The sequence below is a fragment of the Ursus maritimus genome, unplaced genomic scaffold, assembly GCF_017311325.1.
Source record: "Ursus maritimus isolate PB19 unplaced genomic scaffold, ASM1731132v1 scaffold_38, whole genome shotgun sequence".
Taxonomy (NCBI): domain Eukaryota; kingdom Metazoa; phylum Chordata; class Mammalia; order Carnivora; family Ursidae; genus Ursus; species Ursus maritimus.
In genome coordinates this window covers 302,317-316,439 of record NW_024426452.1, presented here as the reverse complement: position 1 = coordinate 316,439, position 14,123 = coordinate 302,317, and the positions used below count along the sequence as shown (strand labels likewise).

The 14,123-nt window shown below is 51.3% G+C and overlaps 1 protein-coding gene across 2 annotated transcripts in view; it reads right to left on the bottom strand.

Moving 5' to 3' along the window:
- NINL (ninein like) overlaps positions 1 to 14,123 on the bottom strand; it is a 168,895-nt gene that overhangs the window by 22,072 nt on the left and 132,700 nt on the right. The window contains exons 16-20 of one of the 2 annotated variants that reach the window (XM_040620946.1): positions 13,064 to 13,392; positions 10,905 to 11,040; positions 9,872 to 10,023; positions 1,898 to 2,002; positions 913 to 982 (exon numbers count right to left, since the gene is read on the bottom strand). In XM_040620946.1, the coding sequence (XP_040476880.1) occupies positions 913 to 982; positions 1,898 to 2,002; positions 9,872 to 10,023; positions 10,905 to 11,040; positions 13,064 to 13,392 (792 nt within the window). The remainder of the gene's footprint in view (positions 1 to 912; positions 983 to 1,897; positions 2,003 to 9,871; positions 10,024 to 10,904; positions 11,041 to 13,063; positions 13,393 to 14,123) is intronic. The other variant, XM_040620947.1, reaches the window with a different exon arrangement.

The following is a 14,123-nucleotide window of genomic DNA, read 5'->3' as shown; positions in this document are numbered from 1 at the left end:
TCCAAACACCATTCTACAGTAAAGGTGACCGGGGGCTCCTTGCGGGAAATAGCTGAGTGCAGGCTGAGGAAGGTGAAGTATTAGACGAACCTGGAATATCTGGGGGTACCGGAAAGTAAGGAAGTGGTCAGAAAACGATTAGGATCTGTCTGGAGGACCCAGAAACCACTGTGAAGGGACACTCAAATCTGGGACAATTTGAACACGAAAACAAATACTGACGCTAATGTGTTAAAGCCATTGAGTTAAACAGGAGCCTAGGGTAGTAATACGAGGGCGGGATGGACGAGTAAGTGAGCAGAAGCAAAGCCCTGCCTCACACGAGAATACCAAGACATGAGTTACCGGCTACCATCACAGCAAGAGACAAAGCATGCTAAAATAAGCGGACGGGAGTTTGATGGGGAACAGGGTATTTACATACTATCAGAGTATCTACCCATACCATACGCACCAATTACAACGGGAAAAGTGACCTTACCGCGGAGAAGCCTAGCCAACACCGCCCAGCCAGGAATCAAAGCTGACATCTCTAGGAATGGGACAAATCATGCAAAAGAGGCATCATGTAAAGGGGACATCATACAACCCAAACTGAGGGCCTTCCGACAAAATGACTGCTTGTAAGCTTCAGAAGTGCCCTGGCCCTAGAAACCAAGCACCGACCATAGGAGCCACACAATGCTGAAGGTGAGGGGCCAGCTGGCAAACTCAGTGGGGTGGGGGCTCAGACGACACGTCTGAACCGTGTTAACAGCCCGACTTTGAGCCAGGGAAGGCACGGATGGGCTGGCAACTCCTTCTCAGATACTTCAGAAAAAAGTGCTGTCCTTCATTTTTGTAAGTTTGAAATTATTCCAAAATAATGAAAAAAGGAGAGTGGGGTTATGTCAGCGGGTATCAAGACCTGACCTGTTTGTTGAGTTCCTCCACTTCAGAGCAGGTCTTTTCCTTGTCTCTCTTTAAAACCTCGATTTCCTTCCTGTTTAAGAAGCAAAATTTACAGTATCACTGACCAGTTTCTTTTTTCCCTGTCATTGCCCCCAAAATAGTGGTGGCTCGTCTGCAGCCACAGAACAGACTCTCACACCTGCTCCTGGGACCCCAGAGCCACCACTCTGTCACCGTTCCACACCACTGCCACTGCCCACCCCAACCCCTGGAAGCAGAGGAACGCTGCCGGTACGGTAGGAACACGGTAAGAGCCTCCACGGTACTTCCCAGTCACACACGGTAACCTCTCGTTAGCAAAACCCGTGACCATTCACAGCCAGCGGCATAAACAGGACTAAAACAGCCTTGTATCTGCTCGGGTGTCTCCCGTAAAATGGAAAATTTCCTGGCAGCAAATGAGGGAAACAATGGTTTCTTTCTCTTTTTTTAAAGATGCTGTTTATTTGAGATAAAGAAAGAGTATGAACACTAGCCAGGGGAGGGGCAGAGGGAGAAGCAGACTCTGCCGAGCCGGGAGCTGGATGCGGGCTCGATCCTGGGATCCCAAGACCGTGACTCGAGATGAAGGCAGACGCTTAACCGACTGAGCCAGCCAGGCATCCAGGGAAACAATGGTTTCTAGAGGGGAAAAGACTTTTAGATTTCAGAATTCCTAAAATATAATAGCAATCACTTGTTGATCACCTGCTGTGGATGCCAGATTTTAATAATCTTTAACTTCACAGTTGAAAAAAAGAGGAGAAACTGTCCTTGGATAAGACTACGGCAGTGAAAGCAGAAAGCCACTCCCCTTCCACACATAGGCAGACACTGAACTGGCTGAGCCACCCAGGCACCGAACACTCCCTACTTTCCACAGCAACACCTTCAAAGCTCGTTGGACAAAGAGCAAAGCGTGTTGCAGACGGGAGTCCAGGCAGAACCACGGAGCCAGGGCCCTTACCTCTGGGCATCATTTGTCCTTTCTGCAGCTTCAAGCTCTTGCTGAATCCTTCCCAGCTCATTCTTCAGCAATACGTTTTCTTCAGAAAGCCTATCCAACTCAACTCTGCATGAAAAATTGAAAACAGGGGCGCCTGGGTGGCTCAGTCGTTGAGCATCTGCCTTCGGCTCAGGGCGTGATCCCGGCGTTATGGGATCGAGCCCCACATCAGGCTCCTCTGCTGGGAGCCTGCTTCTTCCTCTCCCACTCCCCCTGCTTGTGTTCCCTCTCTCGCTGGCTGTCTCTATCTCTGTCGAATAAATAAATAAAATCTTTAAAAAAAAAAAAAGAAAGAAAAGAAAAATTGAAAACAGTGGTAAGAGTGGGGACTCCAGGAGCTGGCTGCCACAGGTAGTTCACATGAGTACGGTCTTGCAGGTGGAAGTCACGGTGGGCCCGGCATCATCCCCGGATGGTACAGAGCACGCTGTTCCTTTTCCTTTATGCACTGCTCACATGCTCTGGTTTGCCTCTCCCAAGCAACAAGCTACAGGAAATAAAGCTTTCTTAGCTTCTAAAACAGTCACAGAACCAACAACTCATAATGTATTCAGCACCCTGGTTCTGTTTCCTTCATGTTTACAGCTGACCTGTTACCACGTATTACAACCACTAACTAAAATGAGTGTGCCCATGGCTGGCATCAGTGCACACTGCTGGCTGTGGGTCCTCAGGTTCCTGCAAAGGATAGTCATCCCCCACCAGAGAACTCTAGCATGGAGCTAAGGAAAACAAGGAATCAGAAGACCAAAACACGTTTTCCTCTTTAGTGAGAGCTACCCGCATTGTACACTCTGAGGTCAGCACTAGGGAGGAGAAAACTGGGGAGATGCCCACCTCGCTGTGATGAGAGAGACCTGATGCAAAGTGGATCCCTCAAGGGGAAAAAGCAAGCAGGAGTAGCTCCTACTTGAACCAAGTCTGCCTGGAGCCACCTTTGCTTTCTGATAACTCAGAGATCTCGACTTGGGTAACATCACTGACATATGACAGATAAGCAGTTTAGCAGAGCGCGCTCGAGCAAGGGGAGGGACAGAGGGCGAGGGAGGAGCAGAATCCCCACTGAGCAGGGAGCCCAACACGGGGCTTGACCCCAGGACCCTGGGATCATGACCCGAGTTGAAGGCAGACACTTAACTGACTGAGCCACCCAGGCACCCTTCCCCCAGAAATTTATTCTTAGTAGATGCTGGTCTGACATTTGTTCCCCCATAGGTCCCCATCTGGCACTAGCTTCTAATTTTTTCAGTCTAAAAATACTCAAAGCCACACGGTCTTGTTATGTTTACTTAATGTAATATGATTATAATACCAAGCATAAATGTTCCTTTCATATGCATAGATATAACTTCATTTTATCTCAAGAGGAACTAAAGAGAAAAAATAAAGAAAGGTAAGTCACTGGAATTTTTAAGGCAGCAAACGGTTTCGTGCAGAGGAGTGAACAAACGAGGTCTGTGTTTGGAAACAGCCACTCTGGCTCCAGGATGGAAAACAAATTGATTCAGTGCAGCTATGTGCGTTTGGGGGGGGTTCCCACTTCCAGCTTCCTGGACCTCAGATAAGCTGACGGTTGTCCCACCCGATCCCCCCTCACCACACCAAGCAACTAGATCATACATGGGTGACTGTCCTCATAGAAGGTAATGGAAACCTCCAAGGGCCCCTAATAAAACAAAAATCTAGAAGCTGAAACCCCAACTGTGAGCATTAGGTAACCACACAAAGATAGGGTTACCCTGAGGCCAATGCCTATGTCAGCACTGCCATCAGCAGCATGGAAAAACCACACCGTGGACGCCTACATTAAGCCAGCGCCTTACAAGGAAGTTGAAGTGGTCCCAGATTAGCAGGCTCCCAGTGCTCAGCAATATCCGCCCCGTCTTCAGAAAGCATGCTGTGGAGAGCCCCAGAGATTAACCTCATGTAGACATGAGCTCACAGTCAACGATCACCACAACATACATGGAAAAAAGCCACCTCGGAGAGGCAGCAGGAGCAAAACAGCAGACTGGATCCCACAGGAACCTCAGAGAGTGGAATTATCAGACACAGACTAAGGACAGAATTGTAAAATGTTTACATAATAAAAAATGGAAATAAAAAAATAAACAAGCAACAAGAAACTACCAAAAATGATCAGACCAAACAGGACAAAACAGGACTTCTGGAAATGGGGGAAAAAAAAAAAAGGCCATGTCAAAATAAAACCTCACTGAATGAGTTAAATGGCAGATTTAGAGCTGAAGGAGGAATTACTGACCTGGAACGGAGATAAGAGAACAAGTACCCAGAATGCGACGAGAGAGAAACGAAGATAACAGATATGGAAGGGAAGAAATGGAGGAGAAGTGAAAAGATCTAACATCATACATCTAATTACAAAGTGAGAGAAAAGCAATGTTTTAAAAATAATGGCTGAGAATTTTTCATAAGACACAAATTCAACGGGTACCATGTTTTTCTACGCAGGATGCGTAGAAAGAAAACCACACCTGTGCCCTAGGACCTGGCAATTCCATTCTTAGGTGCACCCCAACGTAAACGCTCCGAAAGACACTGATAAGAACTTTCTTAGCAGTACTCTTTGTGACGACCAAAACTAGACACTATTCAAATGCCCGTCCACAAGCAAATAAACTGGGGTATATTCACACAACAGAACAATCCACAGCAGTGAACTGTACGAATGACCTACAGCTGCAGATCCTGCATCATCCAGGGGGGCCCAATGTAAGCACTAGGTCCTGAACGTGGAACAGGGAGGGAGGAGAGTGCGTGTCACACTGATGTGATGGCAGCTGATGTGATGTGATGACCTGAGCGGTCACCACTGGCTTTGAAGATGGAAGCGGGGTGGACAAGGAATGCAAGCAGCCCACAGAGGCTGGAAGACATGAGAACAGCGAGTCTCTTCCAGAGCCACCGAAAAGGAAGGCAATCCCACCAACATCTTAATTTTAGTCCAGTCGTAACCATTTCAGATTTCTAAGCTCCAAAACTGTAAAATCATAAACTGTGTTGTTTAAAAAGCCACTAACTTAGTAACAGTGGTGATTAGTACAGCAGCAACAGGAAACTAATACACAGAGCAACAACCAGACAGAGCGGACTACCCAATGTCAATGCTGGAATCTTTTTTTTTTTTTTTAAAGATTTACTTGAGAGAGAGAGAGTGCGCACTCGTGGGTGGGGGGAGGGGCCAAGGGAGAGAGAGAATCCTGAAGCAGACTCCCCACTGAGCATGGAGCCAGACTCGGTGTTCTACCCAGCACCCCGAGATCATGATCTGAGCCAAAACTGAGTTGGACACTTAGCTGACTGAGCCACCCAGGCGCCCCAACAGGGGAATCTTAGAAAACACTGAATTATGTTCAAAAGACAGAGAACAGCCCTTTAATCTAGGTTTGTATTCCTAGGAACACTATCTTTCAAAATGAAGGAAATTTTGACACACTTTCAAACAAATAAAAACTGAGGGAATTTATTCCAAAGAGAGTTTCACTAAAAGAACTTCTAAAAACTACACATCAGAAAGCCAGAAATGGTCCTATAAAGAAGGCATGAGAGACAAGAAGGAGGATCAAGGAGAAAAATCAGACATTCAAATTGAGGGTCATTCTGCAAAACACCTGGTCTTGATTCTTCAGAAACGTCCATGTCCAAATTCCTAGAAACACACAATCTACCGAAACTGATTCATGAAGAAATAAAAAATCTGACTGGACCTGTGACCAGTAAGGAGATTGAATGAGTTAATCAAACAGCTCCTAACAAAGAAAAGCCCAGGAGCGGATGGCTTCCCTGGGGAGTTCTACCAAACATTTTATTGTTATTTATTTATTTATGTTTTTAAGATTTTATTTATTTATTTGACATAGAGACAGCCAGCGAGAGAGGGAACACAAGCACGGGGAGTGGGGGAGGAAGAAGCAGGCTCCCAGCGAACGAGGGAGCCCGATGCGGGGCTTGATCCCAGGACCCTGGAATCGCGCCCTGAGCCAAAGGCAGATGCTTAACGACTGAGCCACCCAGGCGCCCCTTTATTTTTATTTTTTTTTAAAGATTTATTTATTTTACACAGAAAGAGAGAGAGAGAGAGTGAGCGTATGCACACTTGTGAGCATGGGGAGGGGGCAGAAGCAGAGGGAGAGGGGCGCCTGGGTGGCACAGCGGTTAAGCGTCTGCCTTCGGCTCAGGATGTGATCCTGGCGTTATGGGATCGAGCCCCGCCTCAGGCTCCTCCACTGGGAGCCTGCTTCTTCCTCTCCCACTCCCCCTGCTTGTGTTCCCTCTCTCGCTGGCTGTCTCTCTCTCTGTCGAATAAATAAATAAAATCTTAAAAAAAAAAAAAAAAGGAGAGGGAGAGAGAGTCTTAAGCAGACTCCCCACTGAACGCAGACCCAACTCTGGGCTTGATCCCATGACCCTGAGATCATGACCTGAGCTGAAACAAAGAGTCGGACGCTCAACTGACTGAGCCACCCAGGCACCCCCTACCAAACATTTAAAGAAGGAAATGCTAATCCTTCTCAAACTCTTACAGGAAAACTATAGACCAATATCCTTCACCAATATTGATGCTAAAATCCTAACAAAACACTAGCATTAATTATTGTTTAATAGATACAGAGTTTCTACCTGGAATGGTGAGAAAGTTTTAGAAGTAGAAAGTGGTGACAGTTACACGTTGTGCATGTTTAATGCCACTAAATTATGTGGTTAAAATGGTCAATTTTACATTACGTATACTTTGCCATGATTAAAAAAGTCAATATCCACTGACAGAAAACTAATTTAAAAAGACTGATATACTCTTAAAGCATATTAAAGAGATACGATAACTACATGCATACCACAACCCTTGATTAGATCTGGGGTCGGTGAACAATCTATAAAGAACATACTGAAGGGGGAATGAAGCACGAGAGACAATGGACTCTGGGAAACAAACTGAGGGCCTCAGAGGGGAGGGGGGTGGGGGAATGGGGTAGGCTGGTGATGGGTAGTAAGGAGGGCACGTATTGCATGGTGCACTGGGTGTTATGCGCAACTAATGAATCATCGAACTTTACATCGGAAACCGGGGATGTGCTGTACGGTGACTAACATAATATAATAAAAAAACATTTAAAAAAAGAACATATTGAAACAACTGGCAAAATCTGGAAGTGGAGTGCAAATTAAAAATAGCAGTGCATTCAAATTAAACTTCCCATGTGTGGTAACAATACTATGGATATGCAGGAGAACATCCTTGTTCTTACAAAATAGCATGTTGAAACACTTAGCAGTAAAGTGTCATAATGTCTGAAATTATCTCCAATGATTCGGAAAGAATTTAAAAAGGATGTATGTGGAATTGTGTATAGAGCAAAACAGCAATAGGAGAGGTGACCGTGCATGAATTCGGCCAGCTTGGGAGTGAGGCATGCCGGTGGGCTCACGGGGCACCTGCATGTTGCTGAGAGCAGCGGACTCCTTCAGACTGCAGGTCTCATGTGACTTGGCCTCTCAAGGGCTCTGGAGACAAGTGCTCCTCTCTCCTTGCAGGATTCTTCCCCTAAAGACACAGCTCCTTGGTTTCCCCTTCCTCTGGGGGGGTCCTTCCTCGACTACCTACCTCACTCCACAGGAGACACCACAGGCTCCCCAAGTGTAACTGAATCCTGCCCTCCCCACTTCTTGGAGTTCTCCAATTGCTCTGTGACCCACTTCCAACCTCCCTGTGAAAATCCTATCCTCCTGTAAGCCATCGGCTTGGCCTCCACACTCCTCCACACTCTTGTCAGTCGACTTCCTGCACCTCTGAGGCTATCATTCTGGTCCCCAGCAACCGTCACTTCTTGCCTGGACAGCTGCAGTAGCCACCATCCCCCTACCCTCCACCCACCTCCTTCTACGCACCCACTCTACAACCCCTGCAATCCGCTCTTCTCGGTTTTTTCCCTGGCTGAGCGAGAGCATGTTTCCACAGTTCCCCGGCTCAGGACCCCAGCAGCCTGCCCCCCAAAAGGCCTCCCCATGCCCACAAGAGCCGGCTCCCATCCACGGTCCCCTCTGCACAGCCATCTCCTTGTTCTGCAAAGACCTCCAACCTGCAAAGCCTGCTCCTGCCTCAGGTCCTCCTCCACCTTCCCAGACCTGAACACCTCCCCTCCCAGGAAACTACCAGCTTGAATTTGGGCTGGTCATTTCTATATATTCCCTCAGGCTTTCACCATCCGTGCACGTGTCCCTGGAAAATGTACACAGTCTCAGCAGCACGGCCTCATATTTGAAACACAGCAGCACGTTTCTTCCTGACACCGGGACACGCAGGAAGCACGGCGCCAACTCCACAGGCTGAAAGCCACGAACCCGTTTGCACCCTGCATGCGATCCCACACACTGTCAGGGCGTGAAGACCCTCCTGAGACTACAATCGTGGCTTTACTTGGGGGGTCAACAGGCAGAGAGTGAGACCCCAGATGCTGGCGGCTCTGTGCCTAAGGCCCCTCCTTGTACATGCCCGAGCCACCGACTCGCACAGAACAGAACCCACGGTGTGTCCGCGGGGCCCAATACCCCAAACACCAGCCCGTGTGTGTCAGGGACTTGCTACGGAGCACCCCGGAGAGCAAGTGCGTGTTCAACATTCACGTCATGCTCCGTGCCCTCTGGGGGCACGGCACCCTCTGCGCTTCGCGGGCGACGAGACTTAGAAGTCAGGCCACCACAAACCAGGTGCCCTGTGGTTTAGAGACACCCACATAAGAGGCGGGGACGTCAAGTAATGGCACTTCTGGGAGGTGAGGAGGCCTGGTGCCTAGGAGGCTTCTAGCTATGCTAATGTTTTTTCTTACGCTGGGTGGTACCTTGACATGTCTTCGTTTTGGTTTCACGTGGATCCCACATAATGTTTTTTCTCAATGAAGCTAACTGCCCGTGGTCACCCAGACAGCAGGAGCTGATGCCTGAGCCGGACTGTAGGTCTCACCACACACCTGTGATCACACTCCAGGTCAGAGCTGTGTCTGTGGGGAGCTGGCATCACCTACTTGACAAGTGACACAATACCTCACAGAGTCCCCACCTCCACCAGAAGTGGGCCCCACACAGGTGTGCTGGGCAGGGGCTCACGGGACCAATGACACTGCACGCAAAGCACAAGCCATATCACACGCCTGCGCCTGGCGTGCCAGTACCCACTACATCTCCCAGGGCAGCCTTCCATTCCTGAGGAGCCAGAAAACAGCTAAGGCCATGTGCTACAGCATCTGGAAAAGCCGGGTTTCTAGAATTCTGGGTTTCTGAGAAAGACACTGTGCCAGTCTAAGTCCCCCAGGGGACCCTGGGAAGGAGGAGGGCCTGGATGCACTCTCTGAACTTGGCCCACAGACCAACATCCCCAGGTCACCTCCCTCGCTTGAGGCTTCCCCTGAAGGCATCAACTGCAGCAGCATCTTGAACCCCCCTGGGCACTCATGCCCCACCCCCAGCCTCCCAGGAGGTCCCTGGGCTGGACCGCCTCCTCTGTTGCTCTGCTCAGAAAGCTCAGGAACTTGCAGTTCAAGGACAGTGCCTGGCATACATGCTGGCGGAGCAAAGTAGTGGGTTCTGCTCAAAGGCAGAAGAAGGGGGCTCAGGCGACCCAGAACTGAAGCAGGGCTCCAAGCAGTCTGTCTTTGTCCTTATGAGACCAGCAAGAACTTCCTAAGGAAAAGAGCAGGGGCCAAGGCCAGCTGGGTTGCCCAGAATGGTCAGCCCTGCCCTCACACACTCATTGGGCATGTGGTAACCTGTGGGATGACCAGGGTCGGGCCTATGACCCCTGCACAGGCATGAGGGTTACGTAATCCCCATCAGCAGCTGTGAGCAGGCCCATGCAGTGGAGCCGGAGGTGACAGGTTAGAGGGGGTAGCCCGACATTCTAAGAATGGGTAGAAACCAAACCTGTTATTTTCTCTTGAATCTGCTTCTTTCTCAAGAGCCTGAACGATATCTTCCAGCTGCAGAAGTTTGGTTTTCATGTCGTTCTTCTCTTTCTCCAGGGCCGTGTTGGCCTCTTCTTCCCACAGGGCCTCGAGCTGCTCCTGCCCGGCCACCTGGGGGCCAGTGAAGTGGGGTTGGGACAGCAAGGTGCCCTCCTTGGCCTTGTCCCTGCTGTGCTACAGCCCCTGCTCCAGGGTGCTCTTCCCATGCTGGCCCCGCTCCTCCACGGCCTGCCCTTGGCTCCCTGTGGGGGCCAGCCCCCCACTCAGGTGCCCGGCTCACTCAAGAACAGCCAGGTACCTCTCAGTCTCTCCTCTGCCCAGTGTCGGGGGCTGAGCTGGTGAGACATCTCCTTCTGCTCCCCAGAGCAGCTCCTGGGCTTCAGTCTGGCTCAGACCAGCTGAGCCACCGGCAGGAGGCACTGGCTCCTCCAGAACCACTCTCCTGTCCATCCTATGTGGGTGCACCTGTGCCCACTTCTCGGGGGGAGCAGAAGCCACCTCTTCGGCAGCAAGCACACGCTGACCTTCCTCTCTGAGGCCGAGGCTCTCCAAGGGCCCTCTGCGGGCCAGGACAGGAGCTGGGGTTGGGCTCTGCCTGGCATCCACATGGCACAGGTGCTGGCCTGGCACATCCCTGCACCTGGCTTGCCCACAGCCACACCCATCACCATGTTCCAGCCAGACCAGTCGCTGTTCCCTCCTGCCTGCACACAGGGGCATGGGGCCCCCTGAACCCCCCTGCTCACGATGTGCCACTGCTGGCCCATCCCTCAAACAGGCCCACAGCATATCTGTTTCCCCTACAAGCCTTCCCACTTGCTTCCTACAGGCGAGCTCCAGCCTCTCCTGCTCCAGGGCAGGGGACTTCCAAAACTCTGCCTGTTCCTTGCCTACCAGCTCCTGCAGCTTCAGCTGCTGACTTCCCCAGTGCAGGGGCATCCCCTTCCCCCTGCCCTCCCTCCGCCCTTCTCCTGGTCATGCTGCTCTGTCACCTCGTGGGCTTGCAGCGGGGGCCTCTGCAGCACCTCTTCCTTCTGTTGAGGCTGCAGTGCTAAGTGCTTACAGTGGGCAGCCTGCTGGGCTTCCATCCTTGAGCGCTCGTAGTCCAGCACAACTTCGGCCTCTTTCCTACAGAAACAGAGCACATCACAGGCACTGTGGACACAGCTCCAGGTCCAGTCCGACCCCGGGGTTGGAAAGGCCTCCTCACGGGCTCCTCTTGTCCTGACCACGGACCTCCTCTGCCTGGCCTGCTCTGTCCTCTCACCCCCCATGCACGCCAGCGCTCCATCTGTGCCCAGGACCCTCCACAGTGCGTCTGTCGGAGGATCTGCCCTCAGTGGGGTTGGGTTCTGTACACAGAAGCTGACACGAAACCATTCACACATATGACTGTTAAGTATAAGTTGATTATAACTAAATAGGATAAAAATTCAGTACCGGAGTCACGCAGGTCGCATGTCCAGGGCATGTGGCTGGTGGCTGCCATCATGGACACAGAAGACACAGGACGTGTACCCCATCACAGGAAGTACCAAGGACAGTGCTGGTCTAAAACTTTAGTGAGATGTGTGAATCTCACCCACAGTTAAAGCTACCCTTGAAAATTCGGTAAGTTGCTGGGCAGCAGGCCTTCACAGCCCTGGGAGAATGCAGTCCCAGCCGAGGTGAGGGCACTAAGGACACGTTCTCTGTTCCTGGCTGGCACCTGCCTGAGAACAGGACGCGTGGCCAGATATGGCTCTAGCTCCAGCCTGAGGACGGACTGTGAGCAGCAAGCAGACCCCCCAGATGAATGGCACAGGCTGGTGGAAGGGGCTGCCCTGCACCGGCCCATCTGCTGCCAGGGGGGTCTAGAGGGACTTGGGTCAAGTCCCTCAACACAGCTCCGGAGTTTAAGAGAAAATAACTTAAAGCTCAAAGGAAGCTCACGACTTAAAAGTGACTTTTATCATCCCACAGGAGAGTGACAGTTTCTGTCAGCCCCCGAGGGCCCGGGGCCCCTCCACTGGTATCATCTGGAGTACAGGGAGGAAGGCACACCCACAGACTTGGGGGGCAGTCTAGTTCATTCACAGCACATCCCGCGTACTCAGGCTACCTCCAGTCATTGAGCCAAAAGGGAGAGCGTACCCCACCCAAGTTGGAGGGCATGGTCCCTACATAAAGGTTGTCGACATCCTGCCATCAGGGGGTAACTGAGGCCACATGCACTGAGCTCCAACGCTGAACCCCACCAAGCCCTACACAGCCCCTCTGTGAGGAGCACAGTGCAGTGGGCCCCTCCACTGTGAGCCACCCACTCAGCCCTGGGTCAACATATGCTGGGGGTGGTCATCCCCTCCTGAGCTGGGTGGGTCCAAGACTCCCCACAGGACACAGAGAGGCTGACTGACCAGCACCATGACTAAAATAACTAGTCACTCACTCTGCCAAGTCAGACCCACTCGATAAGGAACGGACACATGGGATTTCTCATGTAACTATGACACTGTGGGACACAAAACGCCATATCCCAGCTTTCCACTCCTTTGTCATACATTTGGCCTTTCCAAGAATCCCACCAACCCAAATTACTTGTCCTTCCCATTGTTTCAGGGGTTTTAGACCTTTTCTCCATCTGCTCATGTGCTGTAATACCCTGTCCCAGAAAATTAGAATGAGACATTCAAGGAAGAACATACCACCCTTTGCAAGTGTGAGGCAAAATTCTACAAGGAATTTTAACTCCTAAGCTCTAGTTAACACATATTCTTAATACAAAGGGACAATCCTTACCTGATGACCTGTTCTTTCTTTTTTTTAAAAAAGATTTTATTTATCTATTATTTAGGGGGGGAAAGGGAGTGAGCGCAGGGAGGGGAAAAGAGAAAGACAGAATCTCAAGCAGACAGCACTGAGCAAGGACCCTGATGCGGGACTCAATCCTGCGTGCCTGAGGTCATGACCTGAGCCAAACCAAGAGTCTGACACTTCACTGAGCCACCCAGGTGCCCCTGATCCGTTCCTTCAACGGTCACCTACCTGCCCCGAGAAAGAGTACCCCGTTAGCAAGCACTATGATTCTGAGCAGTCTGCCTGATGCAATTTCAAATCTGGGTTCTTGGCAAGAACCGCTAGACGAAGATCCTGAAAGGATGCAGCTCCTGACCTGACTCGCTGCAGCTCGCTCCGGTGCCTCTGGCGCTGCTCCTGCTCCAGTGGGTCCTGCTCGTGGGCCAGCCGCCCGGCCGGGCCCGACAGCGCCTGCACGCAGCACCGCCCCAACCCTGCCCTCTCCGGCGGAGGGCCACGGGCCACCTGCTGGAGCTGGTCCTGCAGACCTCGGATGAGCTCCTGAGACTTCCCGAGCAGCAGCTCCAGGTCAGCCCTCTGGCTCTCCAGCACATGGACCTCAAGCCTAAAGGCCTGCTGCATCTCCTCCCTCTCCTTTGTGAAGTCCCTTCTCATCACCTCCATTTCCCTTTCATAGGAATTTACCTGAAAAGAGAAATGTGACCAGTGTCGATCAGAATGTCCTGAAAACGACTTACTGGACAACACAACACAGAAATACCAGATTTCTTGGCACGACACCCAAAGAATGGTGGCCCAGACCCAAAGAAGTGCACAGGCCTGTGAAAGGAGAGAGCAGCGCTAAGGGCAGTGGAGCCTCTCCCAGGGCAGTGAGGCCTCAGGCTTCTGTCGTCTCCCATAACCTTCACAAGGGCCCCAGGAGGCAGGTCCAGCAGTGGCGAACGAAGGCTGGGATCACGCTGGGCCAGGCGCCTGGCCAGGCCATCCGGAGAGCAGATGGTGGCCTTCACGAGACTAGTGGGTGGCTCTGAACATCCTCCGGCCCCCAGGGCATGGCCACTGTAGGAGTGTCCAGCTAATGCCTCCAGGGAGCCCAGAGGCACAAGCACAGGACAGGCAGTCCCACCTTGCTGCTACTCTTATGCCCGATAACAAATAGCGGAGACAAATTGTGGACATGTGCCTTAACAAAACCCCACCACGACCTGCTAACGGAGCAGAAGACAAGTTCGTCTAAGACAGGGTCCTGGCCACAAGGCCACGGAGTACCCCACAAAGGGCAATCCCAGGGTCGCATCAGTTTAGAACACAGACGGGAGCTATGATTCCCTGATGGTAGAATGGGCAGGGAGGTCTGGCCTCAGTGTGACCCCCGTGACACTTGGGTACACATAACCTTGTTCCCTCCCTTTACT